The sequence below is a fragment of the Gekko japonicus genome, unplaced genomic scaffold, assembly GCF_001447785.1.
Source record: "Gekko japonicus isolate JY-2015 unplaced genomic scaffold, Gekko_japonicus_V1.1 scaffold4637, whole genome shotgun sequence".
Lineage (NCBI taxonomy): Eukaryota > Metazoa > Chordata > Lepidosauria > Squamata > Gekkonidae > Gekko > Gekko japonicus.
In genome coordinates this window covers 32,767-53,767 of record NW_015163754.1, presented here as the reverse complement: position 1 = coordinate 53,767, position 21,001 = coordinate 32,767, and the positions used below count along the sequence as shown (strand labels likewise).

The 21,001-nt window shown below is 49.6% G+C and overlaps 1 protein-coding gene across 1 annotated transcript; it reads left to right on the top strand.

Moving 5' to 3' along the window:
• The first annotated feature begins 1,303 nt into the window (after nucleotides 1-1,303).
• Nucleotides 1,304-20,413, top strand: RABAC1 (Rab acceptor 1 (prenylated)). Its single transcript, XM_015407906.1, has 6 exons — nucleotides 1,304-1,362; nucleotides 10,004-10,117; nucleotides 10,290-10,502; nucleotides 13,202-13,299; nucleotides 15,443-15,544; nucleotides 20,127-20,413. Exons 2-6 carry the CDS (start codon nucleotides 10,038-10,040, stop codon nucleotides 20,213-20,215), a joined length of 582 nt encoding a protein of 193 aa, XP_015263392.1. The 5' UTR covers nucleotides 1,304-1,362; nucleotides 10,004-10,037; the 3' UTR covers nucleotides 20,216-20,413.
• Nucleotides 20,414-21,001: the final 588 nt, after the last annotated feature.

Here is a 21,001-nt window from a genome sequence, read left to right as displayed (position 1 = left end):
TATAGGTTCTCTTTAGAATCCCTACTCACCGGTTGGCAGGTTTTAGGATCCTAGGACTCTATTGTCCCTGGTAGCGAAGCTTCGCTAGTTTGTTGGGCCACACGGCAGCCCGACCGCGTGTATGGTTCAGCTAGTACACAACAAAGGAGTTGAGGACCTCGTGCCTAGTTCTCCTCCTTCTCTTCACAACAACCCTGTGAGGCAGGTTAGGTTGGCAGATGCTCCCTCTAAGCTGTGGAGTCTTGTGAGCAAAAATTCTATTTTGTGAGCGACTGGCATGAAAGTTGTGAGTGAGGGATTTGGCTGCTGCATCAGTTAGTTTGCTCTGGAGCCCTCCTTCCTGAGCTAAGACAAAAATGTGTGAGCCAGAGGCTAAAAAACTGTGAGCTAGCTCACACTAACTCAGCTTAGAGGGAACGCTGTACACCAGTGAACTTCACAGTGGGGATTCGAACCCGGATCTCACCACACATAGTCCAATACTGTGCTGCACCAGGCATTATATATTAGGACTTATGAAATAGTTGCCATTCGGGAAGAAGCATGAACCTAAACTAGGGATGCCAGCCTCCAGGTGGGACCTGGGGATCGGATCCCCTGGAATTAAACTCATCTCCGGACTACAGAGATCAGTTCCCCTGGAGAAAATGGATGCTTTGGAGGGCGGGCTCTATGGCATTGTGCCCCACTGAGGTCCCCGTCCTCCCCAGGCTCCATCCCCAAATCTCGAGGAATTCCCAACCTGCAACCGGCAACCGTATGCCCGTCCACACCAGTGGCCAGGGAGGACCTGGCAACCTCAAACCGAAGTTCTGGTGTAATAACAGAAGAAGCTGACGTAGCAGCATAGTGGATAGAGTGTTGGGAGAGTATCCTGGGAGGCCTGGGTTCGAATGTCCACTTCTACCGGCGAAGCCTGCTTGGTGACCTTTGGGTCTGTCACACACTCTAAGGCTGGTCAACCTCACAGGGTTGTTGTGAGAAACGACGTTCTAAGCTGCTCTGAGTCCCAACCGGGGAGAAAGATCAGGATATAAATAAGAAAGAAAGACGGCGATTTTCTCGGACCAACTTGAAAGGGTCGAATCAGCTACTCCTGTATTAAGCTTCCCGTTAACGTTGATGCGGATCACATCCAAATGCATCGTGTCGTTTATATTAAACACACCAGTTGGAGAGAGCATGCAAAACCCCCTCGCCACCGCCCCTTTCCTATGGGAGTTTGCAAACACGCCGAGACTACAATTCCCAGCAGCCACCGCACCCACCAAGGTAAACATCCGTCTTCCTGCCCCGCCTCCTTGCCACGCAGACACCGCGCTTCCGGCGAGGCTCTCCTGGTCCAGGTTCTCAAGGCGGTGGGTGAGTGCTGGCGATTCTGTTGCTAGGGGCAACCTGGGATGCAGGGGGAGAGTTTCCCTCGTCGTCTGCTGAGCATCTTTCGCTCCGGGCTGGAGTCTCTTGGAGGGGAGGGGGCAGAAGCGTCCGGGGAAGGGTCTTTTCGCTGAGCCCCACCCTGGGCAAGTGAGCCGAAATGCTACGATATGGGAGGCTGGCATCCCATGGTCAGTGTGGGCTTTAGCTGAGGATGCCATCCTTGATCTAGCGGTGAGTAGTTTAGGGGCGGGGCAGATTTAGGGTTGCCAATTTCCAGGTGGCGCCTGGAGATCTTATGAAATTGCAACTGATCTCCAGATGACACGGACCAGCTCTCCTGGAGAAAATGGCTGCTTCAGAGGGTGGACTCTATGGCTTTATACCCCACTGGGGTCCCTCGCCCTCCCCGAATCTCACAGTTCCCAAGCTTCATCCCCAAGCCAGTTTGATGTAGTGGTTAAGAGCGTGGACTCTAATCTGGGAAAACCGGGTTTGATTCCCCAATCCTCCACATGCAGCTGCTGGGTGACCTTGGGTCAGTCACAAGTTCTCTCAGAGCAGTTCTTGAGAGAGCTCTTTCAGCCCCACCTATCTCACAGGGTGTCTGTCATGGGGAGAGGACAGGAAGGCGATTGTAGGCTGCTCTGAGACTCCTTTGGGTAATGAAGGTCGGGGTATAAATCCAATCTCTTCTTCTTCAAATATCCAGAAATTTCCCATCCTGGAGTTGGCAACATTAGGCAAATTACACAGTGCTTCTCTCCTCTTTCTTTCCTTGCATTTGGCCTGATGGTTGAAACCTAGCCCAGCACCCTGTTTCCAGCCGGATTGCTGAGAGTTGTCGCAATCTGCCAGGCAAATATTCTCTGTAACCCCTTCCCCACACTGTCCAGGCTCCAACCAACCCTCCTGCAAAGTTTTGGCCAGCCAGATGTCTCTCTCCCTTTGTTCTCTCCTCTTTGCAGCCCCGAAGTTCTAAATTTTTCCGGGGCTGGGGGGGACGACATTTAATGAAGTATAGGTCTCTTATCTCCCTGCTGGTCATAAGAACATAAGAGAAGCCAATGTTGGATCAGGCCAATGGTCCATCTAGTCCAGCACTCTGTGTCACACAGTGGCCAGAAATACCAGGTGCCATCAGGAGGTCCAGCAGTGGGGCCAGGAAACTAGAAGCCCTCCCACTGTTGCCCCCCCAGCACCAAGAATACAGAGCATCACTTGCCCCAGACTGAGAGTTCCTATCTAGGCTTTGTGGCTAATAGCCGCTGATGGACCTTTGCTCCATAATTTTATCTAATTCTCTCTTGAAGCCGTCCATGCTTGTAGCCGCCATCACCTCCTGTGGCAGTGAATTCCATGTGTGAACCACTCTTTGGGTGGAGAAGTACTTCCTTTTATCTGTTCTAACCTGACTGATCAGCAATTTCATGGAGTGCCCACGAGTTCTTGTATAATGAGAAAGGGAGAAAAGTACTTCTTTCTCTACCTGCTCTATCCCATGCATAATCTTATAAACCTCGATCATGTCACCCCCTCAGCCGTTGTTTCTCCAAGCTAAAGAGCCCCAAGCATTTTAACCTTTCTTCATAGGGAAAGTGTTCCAACCCTTTTATCGTTCTAGTTGCCCTTTACGGCACTTTTTCCGATGCTATAATATCCTTTTTGAGGTGTGGTGACCTGAGGTTGCACCATTGATTTATACAGGGCCATTATGATACTGGCTGATTTGTTTTCAGTTCCCTTCCTAATAATCTCCTGCATAGCATTGGCCTTTTTTTATTGCAGTGGCACACTGTCTCGACATTTTCAGTGCGTTATCTACTACGACTCCAAGATCCCTCTCTTGGTCAGTCTCTGCCAGTTTGGACCCCATCAACGTCTATTTATAGTTAGGATTTTTTGCTCCAATGTGCATCACTTTGCACTTGGCCATACTGAACCCCATTGGCCATGTTGACGCCCACTCACCCATCCTCAATAGATCCCTTTGGAGTGCCTCACAATCCTCCCTGGTCTCTGTGTGTCAGTTTTTATCCATCACATTTCTATCCCACCCTTCTGCTAAGCGGCTGAGAGCCAAATGCGTGAACTAGCTCCAAATTATTTCCACAACAGCCCTGTGAAGCGGTCTTAATCCAAAACTTGTCCCTTGCTCAAAGCCAGCTGAGAAATGCTATGAGCAAGCAGGGATTTGAATGTTGGTCTCTACACAGTTTGTACCAGGGGCTTTTACACATGTTCTTCTCTTTTTAAAAACATGATTAAGCAAATAATGATAATCATGTTATAGCCAACAGCCCCCCACATTGGGATATTCTTCTGATTTGCTCCGTAATACTAGGAACTGGCTTCTTGTTCCAGGATCTAATTGTTTGCAGAACTGGAGGAGGAAATCTCTCTTCCTGGATTATTTTTTTTAAGCAGCCACTGGTTAGAATAAAGCCACGTATTTCTCACCTGTAAAGTACGATAGGTCAGATGTTGCCACGGAACAGATTTTACAGGCAAGGAAGAGAAACTTGCAAAAGCAGACCAACAGGATATCAGAAACCGGTAGGACGATCCCTGGATTGTGGTGGTGCAGGTTACAGAGACTGGGGCTGGGGGAAGGGGTGCCGCAGTCCATACAAATTCTTATGGCGGCATTGACCCCTCCAGAGGGGAGAGTAGGATTATGTTGCCATTCACAAATTTGCAGCTGTCTAGCCGAGATTTTTTTTTAAGCAGAAGTGTGTACCAATGCTCCCTCTTAGCCGTGGAGTCCTGTGAGCAAAAATCCTACTTTGTGAGCGACTGGGATGAAAGTTGTGAACTGAGCGATTTGGCTGCTGCTCCAGTTTGCTCTGGAGCCCTCCTTCCTGAGTGGAGACGAAAGTCTGTGAGCTGGAGGCTAAAAAACTGTGAGCTGGCTCACACTTAACTCGTCTTAGAGGGAACACTGGTGTGTACTATGGTTCTGGTGCTAGTTTTTTGTTTACCTGACTGTGCAGAATTCTAGATTAAATAAAAAAATATTTAAAGTGTGAAGCGTGGGCCACGTCAAACCCATTGTGCAGACGTCATTAATTAATTAAATGTGTTTATACCCCACCCTTTCTCTGCAATGGGGACCCAAAGCAGCTTACGTCACTCTTCTCTTTTATTCCCACAACAACCCTGTGAGGTGTGGGTTAGGCTGAGAGAGTATGACTGGCCCAAAAAGATCATTCCAGAGGGTACCCGTGTTGGTCTGCAGTAAAACAGATTCGAGTCCAGTAGCACTTCAGAGACCGACAGGTCCAGAGGAGGGCAACCAAGATGATTAGGGGGTTGGAGCAGGTCTCCTCTGAGGAAAGGCAGAAGAGCCTGGGACTTTTCAGATCAGGAAAGAGACGACGACATGATAGAGGATTGTAAGATTCTGCATGGGGTAGAGAGAGTTTGACCAAGAGAACCTTTTCTCCCTCTCCCCAGAGACTAGAACTCAAGGGCTTCCGGTGAAGCTGATGGGCAGTAGGTTCAGGACGGACAAAAGGCAATACTCCTTTACACAGAGAGGGATTCGCTGCCAGAAGATATTGTGGGGGACACAGGAATATACAGCTTTAAAAGGGGATGAGATTAATGGAGGATAGGTCTGTCAGTGGCTACTAGCCATGGTGGCTAAGGGGAAACTCCATGTTCAGAGGCACTCAACCTCTGGATCCCAGAGCCAGGAGGCAACATCAGTGGAAGGTCTCAGTCTCTATGCACTGGGTTTTGTTTTTTTTTGGTTTGGTATTTTTCGTGTGTGTGTGCTTGTGAGTGTGTGTGTGCTTGTGAGTGTGTGTGTGCTTGTGAGTGTGTACACCTGGAAGTCACAGTGACCTCTGGTGACTGAGCCCTACTGGGGGCCTGGAGGATATTCAGAGGGTTGGCTGAATAAAGCCTGCCCCCGCCTCCCACCGCTGGTATTCCAAGGAGGTCTCCCATCCAGAATCGACCCCGCTTAGCATTTGAGGTCGAACGGGATCAGGCTTGCCTGGGCTATCCAGGTCAGGGCTGCCTGTATGCCCTGTTGTTGGCCATTTAGAGGAACTGGCTGGCCACTGTGTGAGACAGGATGCTGGACTACATGAACCACTGTTTCTGATCCAGAATGGAAATGCAACATTTCCAGAAAAAAATTGAAAAAAATGCTACATTAGCACTTCTTTTTTTCTTTTCCAGATTGAAAGTCATTCTGCTACTTTTTTTGTTGTTGTTGTTGTTCAGTCGCACAGTCGAGTCCGACTCTTCGCGACCCCATGGACGAACTCTCGCCAGGCCCTCCGGTCTTCCGCCGTCCTCTGAAGTTGGCTCAACTTCATGTTCGTTGCATCAATGACACTGTCTAACCATCTCATCCTTTGCCGTCCCCGTCTTCTTTGACCTTCAATCTTTCCCAGCATCAGGGTCTTTTCCAGTGAGTGCTCCCTTCTCATTTGATGGCCAAAGTATTTGAGCTTCAGTTTCATTATCTGGCCTTCCAGGGAACAGTCAGGGTTGATTTCTTTGAGGATTGACTGATTTGTTCTTCTTGCAGTCCAAGGGACTCTCAAGAGTCTCCTCCAGCACCATAGTTCAAAAGAATCTATTCTTCGGCGCTCGGCCTGCCTTATAGTCCAGCTCTCGCAGCCATACATGACTACTGGGAATACCATTGCTTTGACCATGCGGACTTTTGTTGGCAGGGTGATGTCTCTACTTTTTATCATGCTGTTTAGGTTCGCCATCGCTTTCCTCCCAAGGAGCAGGCGTCTTTTAATTTCATGGCTGCAGTCACAGTCTGCGGTGATCTGGGATCCCAGGAACGTGAAGTCTGTCACTACTTCCACGACTTCCCCTTCTATTTGCCAAGGAGTGATGGGGCCGGATGCCATGATCTTAGTTTTTTTGATGTTGAGCTTCAAGCCCACTTTTGCGCTCTCCTCTTTTACTCTGAGCAAGAGGCTCTTTAGATCCTTTTCACTTTCAGCCATTAGAGTGGTATCATCTGCATATCTGAGGTTGTTGATCTTTTCCCCAGCAATCTTAATTCCCGCTTGTGATTCATCCAGGCCAGCATTTCGCATGATGTACTCTGCATATATATTAAATAAGCAAGGTGACAGTATACATCCTTGTCGTACTCCTTTTCCTATGCTGAACCAATCAGTTGTTCCGTATCCGGTTCTAACTGTCGCTTCTTGGCCCTTATACAGGTTTCTCAAGAGACATGTGAGGTGGTCTGGTACTCCCATCTCTTTAAGGACCTGCCATAGTTTGTTGTGATCCACACAGTCAAAGGCTTTAGCATAGTCAATGAAGCAGAAGTAGATATTTTTCTGGTACTCTCTTGCTTTCTCCATAATCCAGCGAATGTTGGCAATATGATCTCTCGTTCCTCTACCTCTTCGAAACCCAGCTTGTACTTCTGGTAGTTCTCTATCCACGTACTGTTGAAGCCTAGCTTGTAGGATCTTGAGCATGACCTTGCTAGCGTGTGATATGAGTGCAATTGTGCGATAGTTTGAACATTCCTTGGCATTGCCCTTCTTTGGGATTGGAATGTATACTGATCTTTTCCAATCCTGTGGCCACTGTTGCGTTTTCCAAATTTGCTGGCAAATGGAGTGCAGCACTTTAACAGCATCATCTTCTAAGACTTTGAATAGCTCAGCTGGAATACCATCACCTCCACTAGCTTTGTTGTTAGCAATGCTTTCTAAGGCCCATTTAACTTCACATTCCAGGATGTCTGGCTCAAGGTCAGTGATTATACCGTCGTGTTTGTCAAGGACATTGAGGTCTTTCTTGTATAGTTCTTCTGTGTATTCTTGCCATCTTTTCCTAATCTCTTCTGCTTCTGTTAGGTCCCTACCGTTTTTGTCCTTTATCATGGCCAGCTTTGCATGGAACGCTCCCTTGATTTCTCCAATTTTCTTGAAGAGATCTCTAGTCCTTCCCATTCTATTGTTTTCTTCTATTACTTTGCACTGTTCATTCAGGAAGGCCTCCTTATCTCTCCTTGCTGTTCTCTGGAAATCTGCGTTCAGTTGGGTAAATCTTTCCTTTTCGCCTTTGCCTTTCGCTTTCCTTCTTTCCTCTGCTATTTGTAAAGCCTCATCAGAAAGCCATTTTGCTTTCTTGCATTTCTTTTTCTTTGGTATGGTGGTGATTGCTGCCTCCTGTACGATGTCACGAACCTCTGTCCATAGTTCTTCAGGCACTCTATCTATCAAATCCAGACCCTTGAATCTATTCTTCACCTCTACTGTATATTCATCAGGGATGCGATCTAGGTCAAACCTGAATGGCCTCGTGGTTTTCCCAATTTTCTTCAGTTTAAGTCTGAATTTTGCAATGAGTAGCTCATGATCTGAACCACAGTCAGCTCCAGGTCTTGTTTTTACTGACTGGATAGAGCTTCTCCATCTTTGACTGCAAATTATATAGTCAATCTGATTTCGGTGTTGCCCATCTGGTGATGTCCATGTGTAGAGTCGCCTCTTAGGTTGTTGGAAAAGGGTGTTCGCTATGACCAGTGTGTTCTCTTGACAAAACTCTGTTAACCTTTGCCCTGCTTCATTTTGCTTTCCAAGGCCAAACTTGTCTGTTATTCCAGTTACCTTTTGACTTCCTACTTTAGCATTCCAGTCCCCTATGATGATGAGGACATCATTTTTTGGTGTTAGTTCTATGAGGTGTTGTAGGTCTTCATAGAACCGGTCCACTTCAGCCTCTTCTGCATCAGTGGTTGGGGCATAGACTTGGATTACTGTGATGTTGAATGGTTTGCCTTGGAATCGGACAGAAATCATTCTGTCATTTTTGAGATTGTATCCCAGTACTGCCTTTTGCACTCTCTTGTTGACTATAAAGGCCACACCATTTTTTCTACGAGATTCCTGGCCACAGTAGTAGATATAATGGTCTTCTGAGTTAAATTCGCCCATTCCTGTCCACTTTAGTTCACTGATTCCTAGGATATCGATGTTCAGTCTTGCCATCTCATTTTTGACCACGTCAAGCTTACCTTGATTCATAGATCTTACATTCCAGGTTCCTATGTAGTATTGTTCTTTGCAGCATTGGACTTTCCTTTCACCATCAGACACATCCACAACTGAGGGTCCTTTCGGCTTTGGCCCAGCCGCTTCACTCTTTCTGGGGTTACTTGTACTTGTCCTCTGCTCTTCCTCAGTAGCATATTGGACACCTTCCGACCTGAGGGGCTCATCTTCCGGCGTCATATCTTTTAGCCTTTTGATACTGTCCATGGGGTTTTCTTGGCAAAAATACTGGAGTGGGTTGCCATTTCCTTCTCCAGGTGGATCACGCTTGGTCTGAGTTCTCTGCTGTGGCCTGTCCGTCTTGGGTGGCCCTTCACGGCATAGCCCACAGCTTCATTGAACTGCGCAAGCCCCCTCGCCACGACAAGGCAGTGATCCATATGACTATGGACATTTTTACTTGGCATGAAATTATCACAACTAGCATATTAAAAATCTAGTGTATCCAAACAATTATTACAAACAGAATACCCACCCACATGCAAAAACAAAACTGAAGCCTTTTTCTTTTCTTGTGACAATAGCACCCCCTAAAGGAAGAAATGCGCCTTGTTCTTGCATTGGAGAGTTCAATTTGTAACCTAGGACTTGCTTGTCCTCAGTGCACAGAAATTAGATCAATCTGATACCATACATATTTTTTAGAAATGATTTCGGAAATATCTGAACCTCCTTAAAGTATTTTATTCATCATGTTAAAATAAAATGTTCCATAATCAATTTCTTTTCTTTTTTCAATTTTTCCAATTTTTCGGGAAAAAAAAACAAAAAAGGCTTCAGGAAAAAAACGGGGGGAAACCGTTTTTCCCCCGAATTTTCCCGGGCCTTCACATCTCTAATCCAGAAGGGCTCTTCTTCTGTTCTTTAGAGTTTCAGGGCATGAGCGTTTGAGAGTCAGCTCGCATCCGACGAAGGCAGCTTTGACTCTCGAAAGCTTTTAGCCTGAAACTTTTGTTGGGCTCTAAGGTGCTACTGGACTGGCCCAAGGTCGCCCAGTGAGCTTCCACGGCATGAGTGGGGATTCGAACCTGGTCCTTCCAAATACTAGTCCAGCACTCTGAGAGCCAGTTTGGTGTAGGGGTTAGGAGCGCGGACTCTAATCTGGGAGAACCGGGTTTGATTCCCCACTCCTCCACATGCAGCCAGCTGGGTGGCCTTGGGTCAGCCCCAGTTCCCTCAGAGCTGTTCTCTCAAGAGCAGTTTCTCTCAGAGCTCTCTCGGCCCCGCCTACCTCACAGGGCGTCTGTTGTGAGGAGGGGAAGGGAAGGAGATTGTTAGCCGCTCTGAGACTCTGAGTGAGGGGCGGGATATAAATCCAATATCATCATCATCATCATCCTCCTTCTCCTTCTCCACTATAGTACAACTGTTCTCAGTTCTGTATCTGTCAGGGAGTCCCAATTGACTACAGTCCCCTGCAGAATGCCGCCAAGTTGCATCTGTGTACAAAATCATCTTCGTTTCTGTATCCCCAAATCAAGGTTCTTGTGCGATCGGCCTCTTGCCGGGGCCTGCCCCTTCACAGCCGTTTTCCTCCAAGCCTGCTCTTTTCCTCTCTTCCCATCTCACATCAGCTCCTCGCCTTGGCCCGAAATCGTCCAGCGCACGATGGCCAGCAAAGTCGGACCCGAGCATCTCTTCAACCCAGGAACCGAAGTGGAGGCAGCGGGATCATTGCTGGGTACCAAGTAAGAAGCGAGGAAGGGAGCCCCCGGCGATGGGCGGAGAAACCCTTGGCTCTAGGGAAAGGGCTTGGGGGGGTGGCTCAGCATGCTGAAGGGATTGGGGCACCGGGGGTGGATCTGTTCCGACTTTGGAGTTTTCTAAAGCTCTCTCTGCCCTCCTCCTCTTCCGTTACAGGATCAACATCCCAGCTCTCTTGCCCCAGGTCCCTGCCAAAGAATGGCTGGAGCAGCAGAAGGCCACCAGCTGTACCTGGGCCAACTTCCTGGACCAGCGGCGTTTCGGGAAGCCCCGGAATTTCGGGGAGCTCTGCAAGCGGCTCGTGCGTAACGTCGAGTATTTCCAGAGCAACTACGTCTTTGTTTTCTTGGGACTCATCGTCTATTGCCTGTGAGTAGCAGAAGTGGAGGGGGGCGGGGGAACGCCTCACTTGGCTTTGGGTGCACCGTCGAGTGCCCTGCTGGCAGATTGCCGAGCAGTAACAGAATCGGGTGTTTCTGAAAGTTTCTGAAACAGAAACAGGAAGAGACATCCTAAGATTCACTGTTTTCAGATGAAAAGCCAAGTTTCTAGCCCATATGGCCGGGAGCATTTCCCCCGCCTGTGTTTTACAGCATGGCTGTTGAAAGAGAAGCTTTTGAAAGAGACTGAAAAGCGGTACAATTTGGCCAGTTGAAGAAACAAATGCAAATGAGCATAAGAACATAAGAGACGCAATGCTGGATCAGGCCAATGGCCCATCCAGTCCAAAACTCTGTGTCACACAGTGGCCAAAACCCAAGTGCCATCAGGAGGTCCACCAGTGGGGCCAGAACTCCAGAAGCCCTCCCACTACGGCCCCCCAAGCACCAAGAATGCAGAACATCACTGCCCCAGACCTAAGAACATAAGAGAAGCCATGTTGGATCAGGCCAATAGCCCATCCAGTCCAACACTCTGTGTCACACAGTGGCCAAAACCCAGGTGCCATTGGGAGGTCCACCAGCAGAGCCAGAACTCCAGAAGCCCTCCCGCTGTGGACCCCAAGGCACCAAGAATGCAGAACATCACTGCCCCAGACATAAGATGGTTCAGATGTACAGAGTTTCTCCTTGCCTGTTTTTGTGCTCAGAGATTTTGCCGCAAGACCTAAAGGTGACTCAAGGTAGCTTCCACGTTCAGAGGCAGTCAACCCCTGAATCCCAGCGCCAGGAGGAAACATCAGGGGAAGGCCTCGGCCTCCGTGCCCTGTTGTTGGCCCTCCAGAGGTACCAGTCGGCAAGTGTGTGAGACAGGATGCTGGACTGGATGGGCCAGGGGTCTGATCCAGCAGGGCTTTCCTTACCTTCTTATGTTAAGAAAGCTTGTTGAGTGTGTTATGCACTGCAAATGGGCTGTAGGATTTGAACTACAGTCCATTTGGAACACATATTTGGAAATATTTGGAAATCTGCCATTTTTCATTGATCTGCACACATTCTGAAGCATCCCAAGTAGGGGTGTGCAAAAAAAAAAAATTCGGCCAGATTCGGATTTGGCCGAATTGGGCAGAATCAATTTCGGCAGGCAGAAAGACTCCCACATGTCAATTTCGTCAGTCCCAGCCAAATGTCAGTTTCCGCCCCATTATATCCTATGGGCCATTGAAGTCAATGGTGAAAACATAGGGTATATTCTGGGGGCTGGAGGGGAGGGGGATTGAGGGAGAGGCTCCAAACTCGCAGGGTAGCTGCTGGAGCCTCTCCCCAAGGTACCCACCAAGAACTGACCAGGGGTCATATTTTGGGGGGCTCTTAGAATTGGACCCCCTGGTCCAATGTTCTTGAAACCTGGTGGGTATCTTGGGGAGAGGCTCCAGCAGCTACCCTGCGAGTTTGGAGCCTCTCCCTCAAACCCCCTCCCCTCCAGCCCCCAGAATATACCCTATGTTTTCGCCATTGACTTCAATGGCCCATAGGCTATAAAGGGGCCGAATTGCCACCGAAATTCGGCGGCAATTCGGCAGCAAGCCGATTCAGATCAGAGAATCTGAATCGGCCTGCAGGAGCCCGAAAGAGGCCCGAATGGGCCATTTTCGGGGGTGCATTCGGTTCAGACGAACCGAATGCACATCCCTAGTCCCAAGAGTCACAGCAGCCCTTCATTGCTTTTCTTTCAAATGTTGGTCTGAAGCAGCAGAACAAAGTCTTGAGTCCAGTCCACACCTCAAGACCTGTGCCTGCACATGAAAGCTGCCACCCTGAATAAAACTTCGTTGGTCTTAAAGGTGCCATCGGACTCAGACTTTGTTCGACGCTGATTCTTGTTTTGTATCAACCGCAGTGGAATCAACTGCCTCGGGAGGTGGCGAGCTCCCCCTCCCTGGCAGTCTTTAAGCAGCGTCTGGACAAACACTTGTCAGGGATGCTCTAGGCCAGGGGTGTCGAATTCATTTGTTATGAGGGCCAGATCTGACATAAATGAGGACCTTGTTGGACCGGGCCGTGTGTGTTGTAAAATATAACGCCAGGTAGCGGAGATATGAACTTTATAAAGGACCCAAACACAAAGGGGTTTTTTTTAACTTAAAATAAAAACGTGCTTAAGACATCAGCACTCTTGCAATATTTTGTTTATTTAGCAGTGTCTGATAACAGACACCCCTTGCTCTGAATTACTGCATCAAAACGTCTGTGCTGTTGCAAACTTCAGTTAGCTGTTCAGGTGTGTATCCATAAGCTCCAAACCTACGATGACGCAGCAGCAGCAGAACTGGAAGGAGAACCAGAAGACAGCCAGTTCCGCTGGGGGCGTGATAGAAGCCCCCCGGGGGCCTAATCCGGTTCCCGGGCCGCATGTTTGACACCCCACTCTAGGCTGATCCTGCATTGAACAGAGGGTTGACTAGATGGCCTGTATGTCCCCTTCCAATTCTGTGATTCCATGATTTCTATGAAACTAACTTCCATTGATTCCAGCCACTGGCCCGCAGCAGATCTGTCCTCGAAACGGAGGTGCCACGAATCAAACCTTGAATCTTCTTGTGTGCCAGATGTGTTCTCTGCCACTGAGCCTTGACTCCTCCCTTGCCCTGGGATCTAACCTCCTTGCCTTCTTCTCTCCCCCCGCAGCATCACGTCTCCTCTGCTTCTGATTGCGCTCGCCGTCTTCTTTGGGGCCTGTTATATCATCTACCTGAAGACGCAGCAGTCACAGCTGGTTGTGTTTGGTAAGGAGAGGGTGGCTCTGTTCTGTGGGGGGTGGGTCCGACAGGTATCATTCACACTCCCGTCCCTCGCCTCTGTAAATTATTGTCCACCTTAGCCAGGGAAGCGAAAGAACCACCCCACAAAACAAGACATAAGAACATAAGAGACGCCAATGATGGATCAGGCCAAAGGCCCATCCAGTCCAACACTCTGTATCACACAGTGGCCAGAAATACCAGGTGCCATCAGGAGGTCCACCAGTGGGGCTCTGCGCCATTCTACATGTTCGGATAGAGTTGCCGACTTTGGGTTCAGAAATACCTGGAGATTTGAGGATGAAGACTGGGTGGGTGGGGTTTAGGAAGGGGGGGGGAACCCTGCTAGGGTTTAAAGGCATGCAGGTTGCCTTCCAAGGCACCCGTTTTCTCCAGGAGAAGTGGAATAAATATTCTAAATAAATAAGTGGTTTATGCAGTCTGGAGATCTCTTGTAATTCCAGGAGATCTCCAGCCGCCTACCTGGGGGTTGGCAACTCTCTGTTTTCATGTGGCACAGTCCTCTGGGGATGGTCCCCTTTGCATGTTTGACTGCCTAATAGTCCAATTAAAAGAAGAGGAAGGGATTGGATTTATACCCCGCCCTTCACTACCCGAAGGAGTCTCAGAGCGGCTCACGATCTCCTTTCCCTTCCCCTCCCCACAACAGACACCCTGCGAGGTAGGTGGGGCCGAGAGAGTGTTCAGTTGACAGCCGAGATCGGACGATTCGCCATCTTTTAATATAAGTTGTATGGTTTTATATTGATTAACAGTTTCAATGGGATTTTAATGTATTTTTATATATGTTGTTAGCCGCCCTGAGCCTGCCGAATGGCGGGGAGGGCGGGATATAAACGTTAAATATAAATAAATAAAAATAAATAAATATGGCTTTTGGCCAGTCGCTGTAGTTTGTCTTTTAACGGAACTGCCTTTGGGTGTTGCAGTTCCCAATGTGGCCATTGGGTGGCAGTGTGCTAACATGAATAAAACTGTTGGTCTTAAAGGTGCCACTGGACGCGAAGAATGAGCGATGTTCATTTTCAAAGAATCCACACGCCTCCCTGGGCCTTAGAGTATGGGTCCCTAACGTGGTGCCTGTGGACGCGTGGGGCCCACTGGCACCTTTTCTGGTGCCCGCCATGTGTTTTCAGGAAGTGGTTGGAGCCAGGTCGGGCTTTTGCCCAGCGAAACGTCTGATTGACTATTGGAGATTTGATTGGCCATTCAGATTTTTTAAAAACGCCGCTTTGCCAACTGCTGCCCCTGCAGCAAATGGATCTGCACTGTGTGGCTGAAGTTCAGCTGTGGTGGCTATTTTGCTTCTGGCTCCATCTCCTCCTCAAGGAGCTGCGGTGGCTCAAGTGGTTACGACGCTGAACTGCAGGCTGTGGAAGGTCGGTAGTTCAGCAGTTCGAGACCCAAGTGTGCCGCATGACGGAGTGAGCTCCCGTCTCTAGTTCCAGCTCCTGCCAACCTAGCAGTTCGAAAGCAAGACATTGCAAGTAGATAAACAGGTACCGCTTCGGTGGGAAGGGAACAGCGCTCCGTGCGCCTTGGCGTTTAGTCATGCCGGCCACATGACCACGGAAACGTCTTCGGACAGCGCTGGCTCTTCGGCTTTGAAACGGAGATGAGCACCGCAACCCTAGAGTCGGATTCGACTGGCTTTCGAGCAAGGGAACCTTTACCTTTTTTACCATCTCCTCAGGCAGCCATTTTGCAGTGGCCATTTTGTTGCTGTCCCTGACATGCGGTCTCAGAATTCCAAATGTGCCCATAGGCTCAAAAAGGCAGGGACCTCTGCCTGAGAGAGAGAGAGACCACGACTTGCTGTATGTCAACCACGCAGAGTGTGGAAATCCTCGCATTCCTCTGAACGGAAACCTGGGTCTCAGGATTGCAGCGTGTTTTACCAAGGTGGTTGAGGTTTGCAAGTAGGCTGGAAGGGGCTGTGAAGTTCGAAGACAGTACCCGTGTTCAGATTTCTACCTTAGAGTGGGAAATAGAAGACAAAACAGAGCTCCAGGCCACCTTCAAGAAAGCTGCCGGTCCTGTTGGTGGCCCTCAGGGCTCCTCTTTATTGTCACGCTTCTGCATTTTTACCCAATCTCTTTTTCTCTAGGCCGGGAACTCAGCACAGCCCATCAATACGGCCTAGCCGGAGGCATTTCTTTTCCCTTCTTCTGGCTGGCAGGAGCCGGATCCGCCGTTTTCTGGGTGCTGGGTGAGTAATTTTGGCGCTAACCCCATCCAAGCTGTGAGGTACAAGCTTTCTTCCTTCTCCCTGGACCACCGAATAACGCCTTGTCCCCCTCCCTAGCCTTAGACCCCCTTTTTAGGCACATTCACGCACACAAGAGAAAATGTTGTTAAGCCTGTCTTACATTTCTATCCTGCCCTCAGGCCCGTAGCCAGGATTTTGTGGCTTGTGGGGCAAATTTTTTTTCCTGATGGGGCTGAAGTTCTCAGCGCAGAAAGAAAAGCCATTCAGCCAACAGAAAGCTGTTACCGGGATAGATCTCCAAACTGCAAGCTGTCGACCACTTTAGATGACAGTTCTCAGCTGCTGTAAGTTAATCACTTCTGCCAGCCGAAGCAACAATTCTGCTCACAAGCTGGCAGGTGGGGGTGATGACGTCTCTAGTCAAGAAAGCTAACAGGCAGAAAAGCTCTCATAAAGGAGACCAGTTTCTTGACACAGAGTTAGAAGGTGTCCTAGAGGTCACCTACTCCAACCCCCTTGCTCAGTGCAGGAATTCGTCAACTACACCACCCCAGTATACTAAGAAGAGAAGAGATTGGATTTATACCCCGCTCTTCACTATCCAACGGTGCCACAGTGTGGCTTACAAACTCCTCTCCCTTCCCCTCCCCACAACAGACACCCTGTGAGGTAGAGGTGGGGCTGAGAGAGCTCTTGACAGAAACTGCTCTTTTTCAAGAACAGCTCTTATCAGAACTACGGCTTGCCCAAGGTCATCCAGCCAGGTGCAAGTGGAGGACTGGGGAATCAAACCCGGTTCTCCCAGATTAGAGTCCTCGCACTTAACCACTACACCAAACTGGCTCTCACTTTAAAAAAAATGTTTTGAAATGATTGAAAAAAGCATTTACTGGAGAACTTCTTGTGGGGCTGCCCCTTTAAGAAAGGGGGCGGAGCCCCCAAAAGTCCCACCATAGCTACGGGCCTGCCTGCCCTTCCCCCAAGGAGCTCAGCTTGCGGTTCTTGCCTCCTCGGTTTTTAACCTCACAACAACCACAGCCCCAGTGAGTTTCAGGACTGTGAAGGGATTTTAATCCAGGCCTAGTCTACCCATTGCACTACGCTGCCTCCTGTGAGATAGTCAGTCAACAGCACCTCCAGACTCCTAGCCAGAAACGTTATACCAAGGACACATGATCACATTGGGGGTGGGGAGGCACCAAGGCTGGTAGGTCCCCATCATCCTGCAGGGCTCTTTTTGTAGAAAAAGCCCAGCAGGAACTCATTAGCATAATAGGCCACACCCAACAGCAGAAACACATTAGCATATTAGGCCTCACCCCTTACAGCACAGCTCATTGGCATATTAGGCCACACCCCCGTGTTACCAGAAGTGTGCTCATCCAGCCACACCCACCTTTTGCTTGTTATTCTGTTTACCTTGTTTGTTGTCCAAACCCAGGGCCTTTTTTGTAGCAGGAACTCCTTTGCATGTTAGGCCACACACCCCTAATGTAGCCAATCCTAATGAGTTTCTGCTGTTGGGTGTGGCCTATTATGGTAATGAGTTCCTGCTGGGCGTGGCCAACTTGGGAGCCAGCCGGAACGCCATTCCTGTGCGTTCCTGCCCAAAAATAGCCCTGTCCTGCACCCTGGGCAGGATCATATTCATTGTTAAGTAGAATGCACTCTGCACGTTCTCAGAGGCATGCATTCCTTTATGCGGGCACGTTACTGCAAGGTAGCCTGCAATTAGTGATTAAAGTGAGATTCCAGGCCAAGTGAAGTAGGGAATTCTTTTTTCTGCTCTCCCCCCCCCCCCCCCCCTCCCATGGCCTCACGTGCTCCGGAGGCAAACTTCCCACTGCAAACAGGGAAGCCCAGCCCAGAAGCACATAAATCTCACCCCAGTTAGTCTGACTTGTCCCTGCAAACATCCAGAGAGCATAGAAACAATTGTATACTCAGCACCAAATCCCATGCAACTTCTTCTAACTTTATGGCTCGTTTTTAACAATGCTGGGGAATCCAGAGCAAAACTTAAAGGGGAGAAAATATAACAATAAGAGGAAGAGATTGGATTTATACCCTCCCCTTCACTCGGAATCTCAGAGCAGCTTGCAAACGCCTTTCCCTTCCTCTCCCCACAACAGACACCCTGTGAGGTAGGTGAGGCCGAGAGAGCTCTTTTGAGGACTGCTCTTGAGAGAACAGCTCTGAGAGAACTTCTGACTGATCCAAGGTCCCACCGGCAGGTGCAAGTGGAGGAGTGGGGAATCAAACCCGGTTCTCCCAGATTAGAGTCCGCAGTCTTAACCACTACACCAAACTGGCTCTCACACCAAACAAGGCTTTTCTTTCAGTAACCAGAACAAAGGGCTGAACCAGGCATGAATGGGGAGGGAGTAATCCTTAACTTAGCCCAGGGGACCCCAATACGGTACCCATCAACGCCTCTCCCGGTGCTCGCCTAATGTTTTTAGAAAGGGGGAGGGGCTCTTGCCCAGCAAAGTTTGTGATTGGTCACTAGCGAGACAATCAGCTGTGCAAATTTTTAAAAAGGATCTGCGCCGTGTGAATAAGGGTAAGCTGCATCAGCCATTTTTATGGCTGGCTCCACCTCCTGAAGCAGCCATTTTGCAGGAGCCATTTTGTCGATGCACCCACCATGCTGTGTCAGAATTCCAAAGGCGCCCACCGGCTCAAAAAGGTTGGGGACCTCTTTTCCTAGTTCCCATCCATCTAGGCCCAGAATCGTCCCAGCCTGGTTCTGAACAGCTAAGACAAACCCAAACATTCATGTAGGTGACCGCGGCTACTCGTGAACCCTTTTGGGTCCCCCCCCCCCGGCCATTTACACTCAAGGCCTTCTGGGTTAGCCTGCTAAAGAGGCAGTGGCACAACGGAACCAAATTAGAAAGAAGCACGGGGCCCAGTTTGGCCAGTGAGGAGTTAACTGGGACAGCTGCAGTTGATTAGCTGCTTCCTCTCCTTCCCAGGCACTCAGGAGGAAAAGAACTCACTGCACATTTTCTATTATATCTCTGCAACGGAAAGGGCTACAGCCTTATTTTTATTTTTAAAGCTGGAGATTCTGTGATGGAGTGTGACATATTTGGGGGGGGATATTGTCCCCCCCCGAATGCCCCTCGTAGCTGCAGGCCTGAATACCTCACTGTCCTGCTGTTCTTGCCTGCACGAACATGCCCCACCAGATCGGCAATCCTGTTTTGAGAGCACTTGCAGTTCTTCTAGTGGAAGATAGGTGGTGCCATTTCTCGACTATTTAAAAAACGTCCCTAATTATGCAGGATTTAGAGAGGCTAAATCCTAAATTCATATATACATTGCAAATCAGGCATAAATTCATGGTTATTTTGTGTTCTTTGTTTGTGGAGAGAGCCAAGGAGCCGCGCTAGTTCTCTGTGCACGTCCCTCCTCCCTTTTTTTAATCACCAGAAAATCTTTTCCAGCACTTTGCTGGCTCTGGAATTCTCCTTCCTATCGTCCCCGGAGGCCTAGACCTGCGATTGCAATAAAAAGGACTGAGAATTTTTTTAAAAAAAATTAAATTCAGGATTTGATTCTCGGGGTGCTGGATAAGTGTCCAATACCATCGCTGAAGTTGTACCCACCTTTGTGGGCAGTCGCGGAATACTCCAAGCTCGATTGATCATGGGTTGATCTACAGGAATTTTTTTATTTGATTGCTTGTTAGTTGCTTTTCAGTCCATCCCCCCCCCCCCAAATCCTGTCCAAGCGAAGAAGAGAAGAGGAGGAGACTGGATTTATACCCCGCCCTTCACTACCCGAAGGCGTCCCAGAGCAGCTTACAATCTCCTTTCCCTCCCCCTCCCCACAATGTGACACCCTGTGAGGCAGGTGGGGGCTGAGAGAGCTCTCTTAAGAACTGCCCTTGAGAGAAGAGCTCTGAGAGAACTTGTGACTGACCCAAGGTCACGCCAGCAGCTGCACGTGGAGGAGTGGGGGATCAAACCTGATTCTCCCAGATCAGAGTCCGCGCTCTTAACCCCTACACCAGACTGGCTCTCACACCAAACAAGGCTTTTCTTTCTGTAACCGGAACAAAGGGCTGAACCAGGCATGAATGGGGAGGGAGCAATCCTTACATACTGATATGCCGCTGCCCATTTATAGGTAATAATTATTATTATCATATGGCACTGTGTTTAGTATAGCCAGGAGATCCTAAGATCGTCTAGCAGTCAACAGTTCTAGCTCTTTTAGCATTATACATCACTAGGTGGCAAGCTAGACTTATTTTTTGGGCTGAGAGAGCTCTGCAAGAGCTGTGACTGAACCAAGGTCACCCAGCTGGCTGCATGTAGAGGAGTGGGGAGTCAGACCCAGTTCTCCCAGATTCGAGTCCGCGCTCCTAACCACGACACCAAACTAGCCCCTCCAGGTCTTCGTCCCACCTCTCCCACTTCCCTTCTCTCTGCTGCCCAAGGCTCCGGACGTGCCCCCTACAACCTGCAAGGGCCAGGTTTGGGACGGGGGGGAGGAAGCAAGATTCTCTGTTTCCGTCATCACAGATGGCCGCCCGCAACAGGTCACCCTTCGTCTCTGTCGCCCCCCGCAGGCGCCACTCTGGTAGTCATTGGCTCCCACGCCGCCTTCCATGAGCTGGAGTCTGGAGAGAGCGACGAGCTGCAGATGGAGCCGGTGTGAAGCGGCCGGAGGAGGTTGGCCGGCCCCGACCCCCCCCCCCCCGTGCTTTCCGTGCCTCTTCTGTTGCATCTGTATATATGGACGATGTTGTATTGCGTTTTATTTTCCTCTCCCTCTCTCTGCAAGAGCCTGTTCTGCAGGCTGCGGTCTGGTCTTCTAAACCTCTACCGTCCCCCCCCTTAATTTTGTCCTTTCAAAGACCTACCTCCCCCCCCCCGGCCACCATCCCTAACCCCTCTCCCTCGCCACAAACTCCCAATCCCTCTCCTTGTTTTTTCCTGTCTGGCGCATGCCGCAACGCTGCCCACACCTCCTTTCCCGAACGGTGAGCAGGATCACCATGTTAACTCGTTCCGTAACAGACAAGCCTCGGGGGGGTTCCGACCGACGTCTGAGTCCGACTTCCCTTTTCCCCCCTTGCTGGTAACATTAAAGCAAGAAAGCAGTGATGGGATTGTCTCTCAGGTGTCGTGATCTATGCCTCAACAGGGGTGGTCTCCACGCACCAGGTTCCGTCTGCCTTCTGCGCAAAAGCCCGGCTGCTGCCCTCATTCCTTGCGGCCAACTCCACAGGGCTGGCCACCATCTCTAGGAAGAGCGAGAGGATTCGGGTCTAGGTAGCACCGTAGAGGACACCCAGGTTTCTAGGGGACTAGCTTTCCAGATTGGGAGGGGGCCCAGGCTCTCGAAACCGTATTGTTTCGAAATCTTCCGGCTCATTCTGGCTGTAGCCGAAGAAGTGAGCAGCGACTCACGGAAGCTCCTCCCCTGCCACAATCTGTGTTA

Coding starts and splice junctions, on each gene's coding strand:
- RABAC1 (XM_015407906.1), top strand. CDS start 10,038: ATGGCCAGCAAAGTCGGACCCGAGCATCTCTTCAACCCAGGAACCGAA. Junction 13,300..15,442: donor GTCACAGCTGGTTGTGTTTG/GTAAGGAGAGGG, acceptor CTTTTTCTCTAG/GCCGGGAACTCAGCACAGCC. Junction 15,545..20,126: donor CGCCGTTTTCTGGGTGCTGG/GTGAGTAATTTT, acceptor CGCCCCCCGCAG/GCGCCACTCTGGTAGTCATT.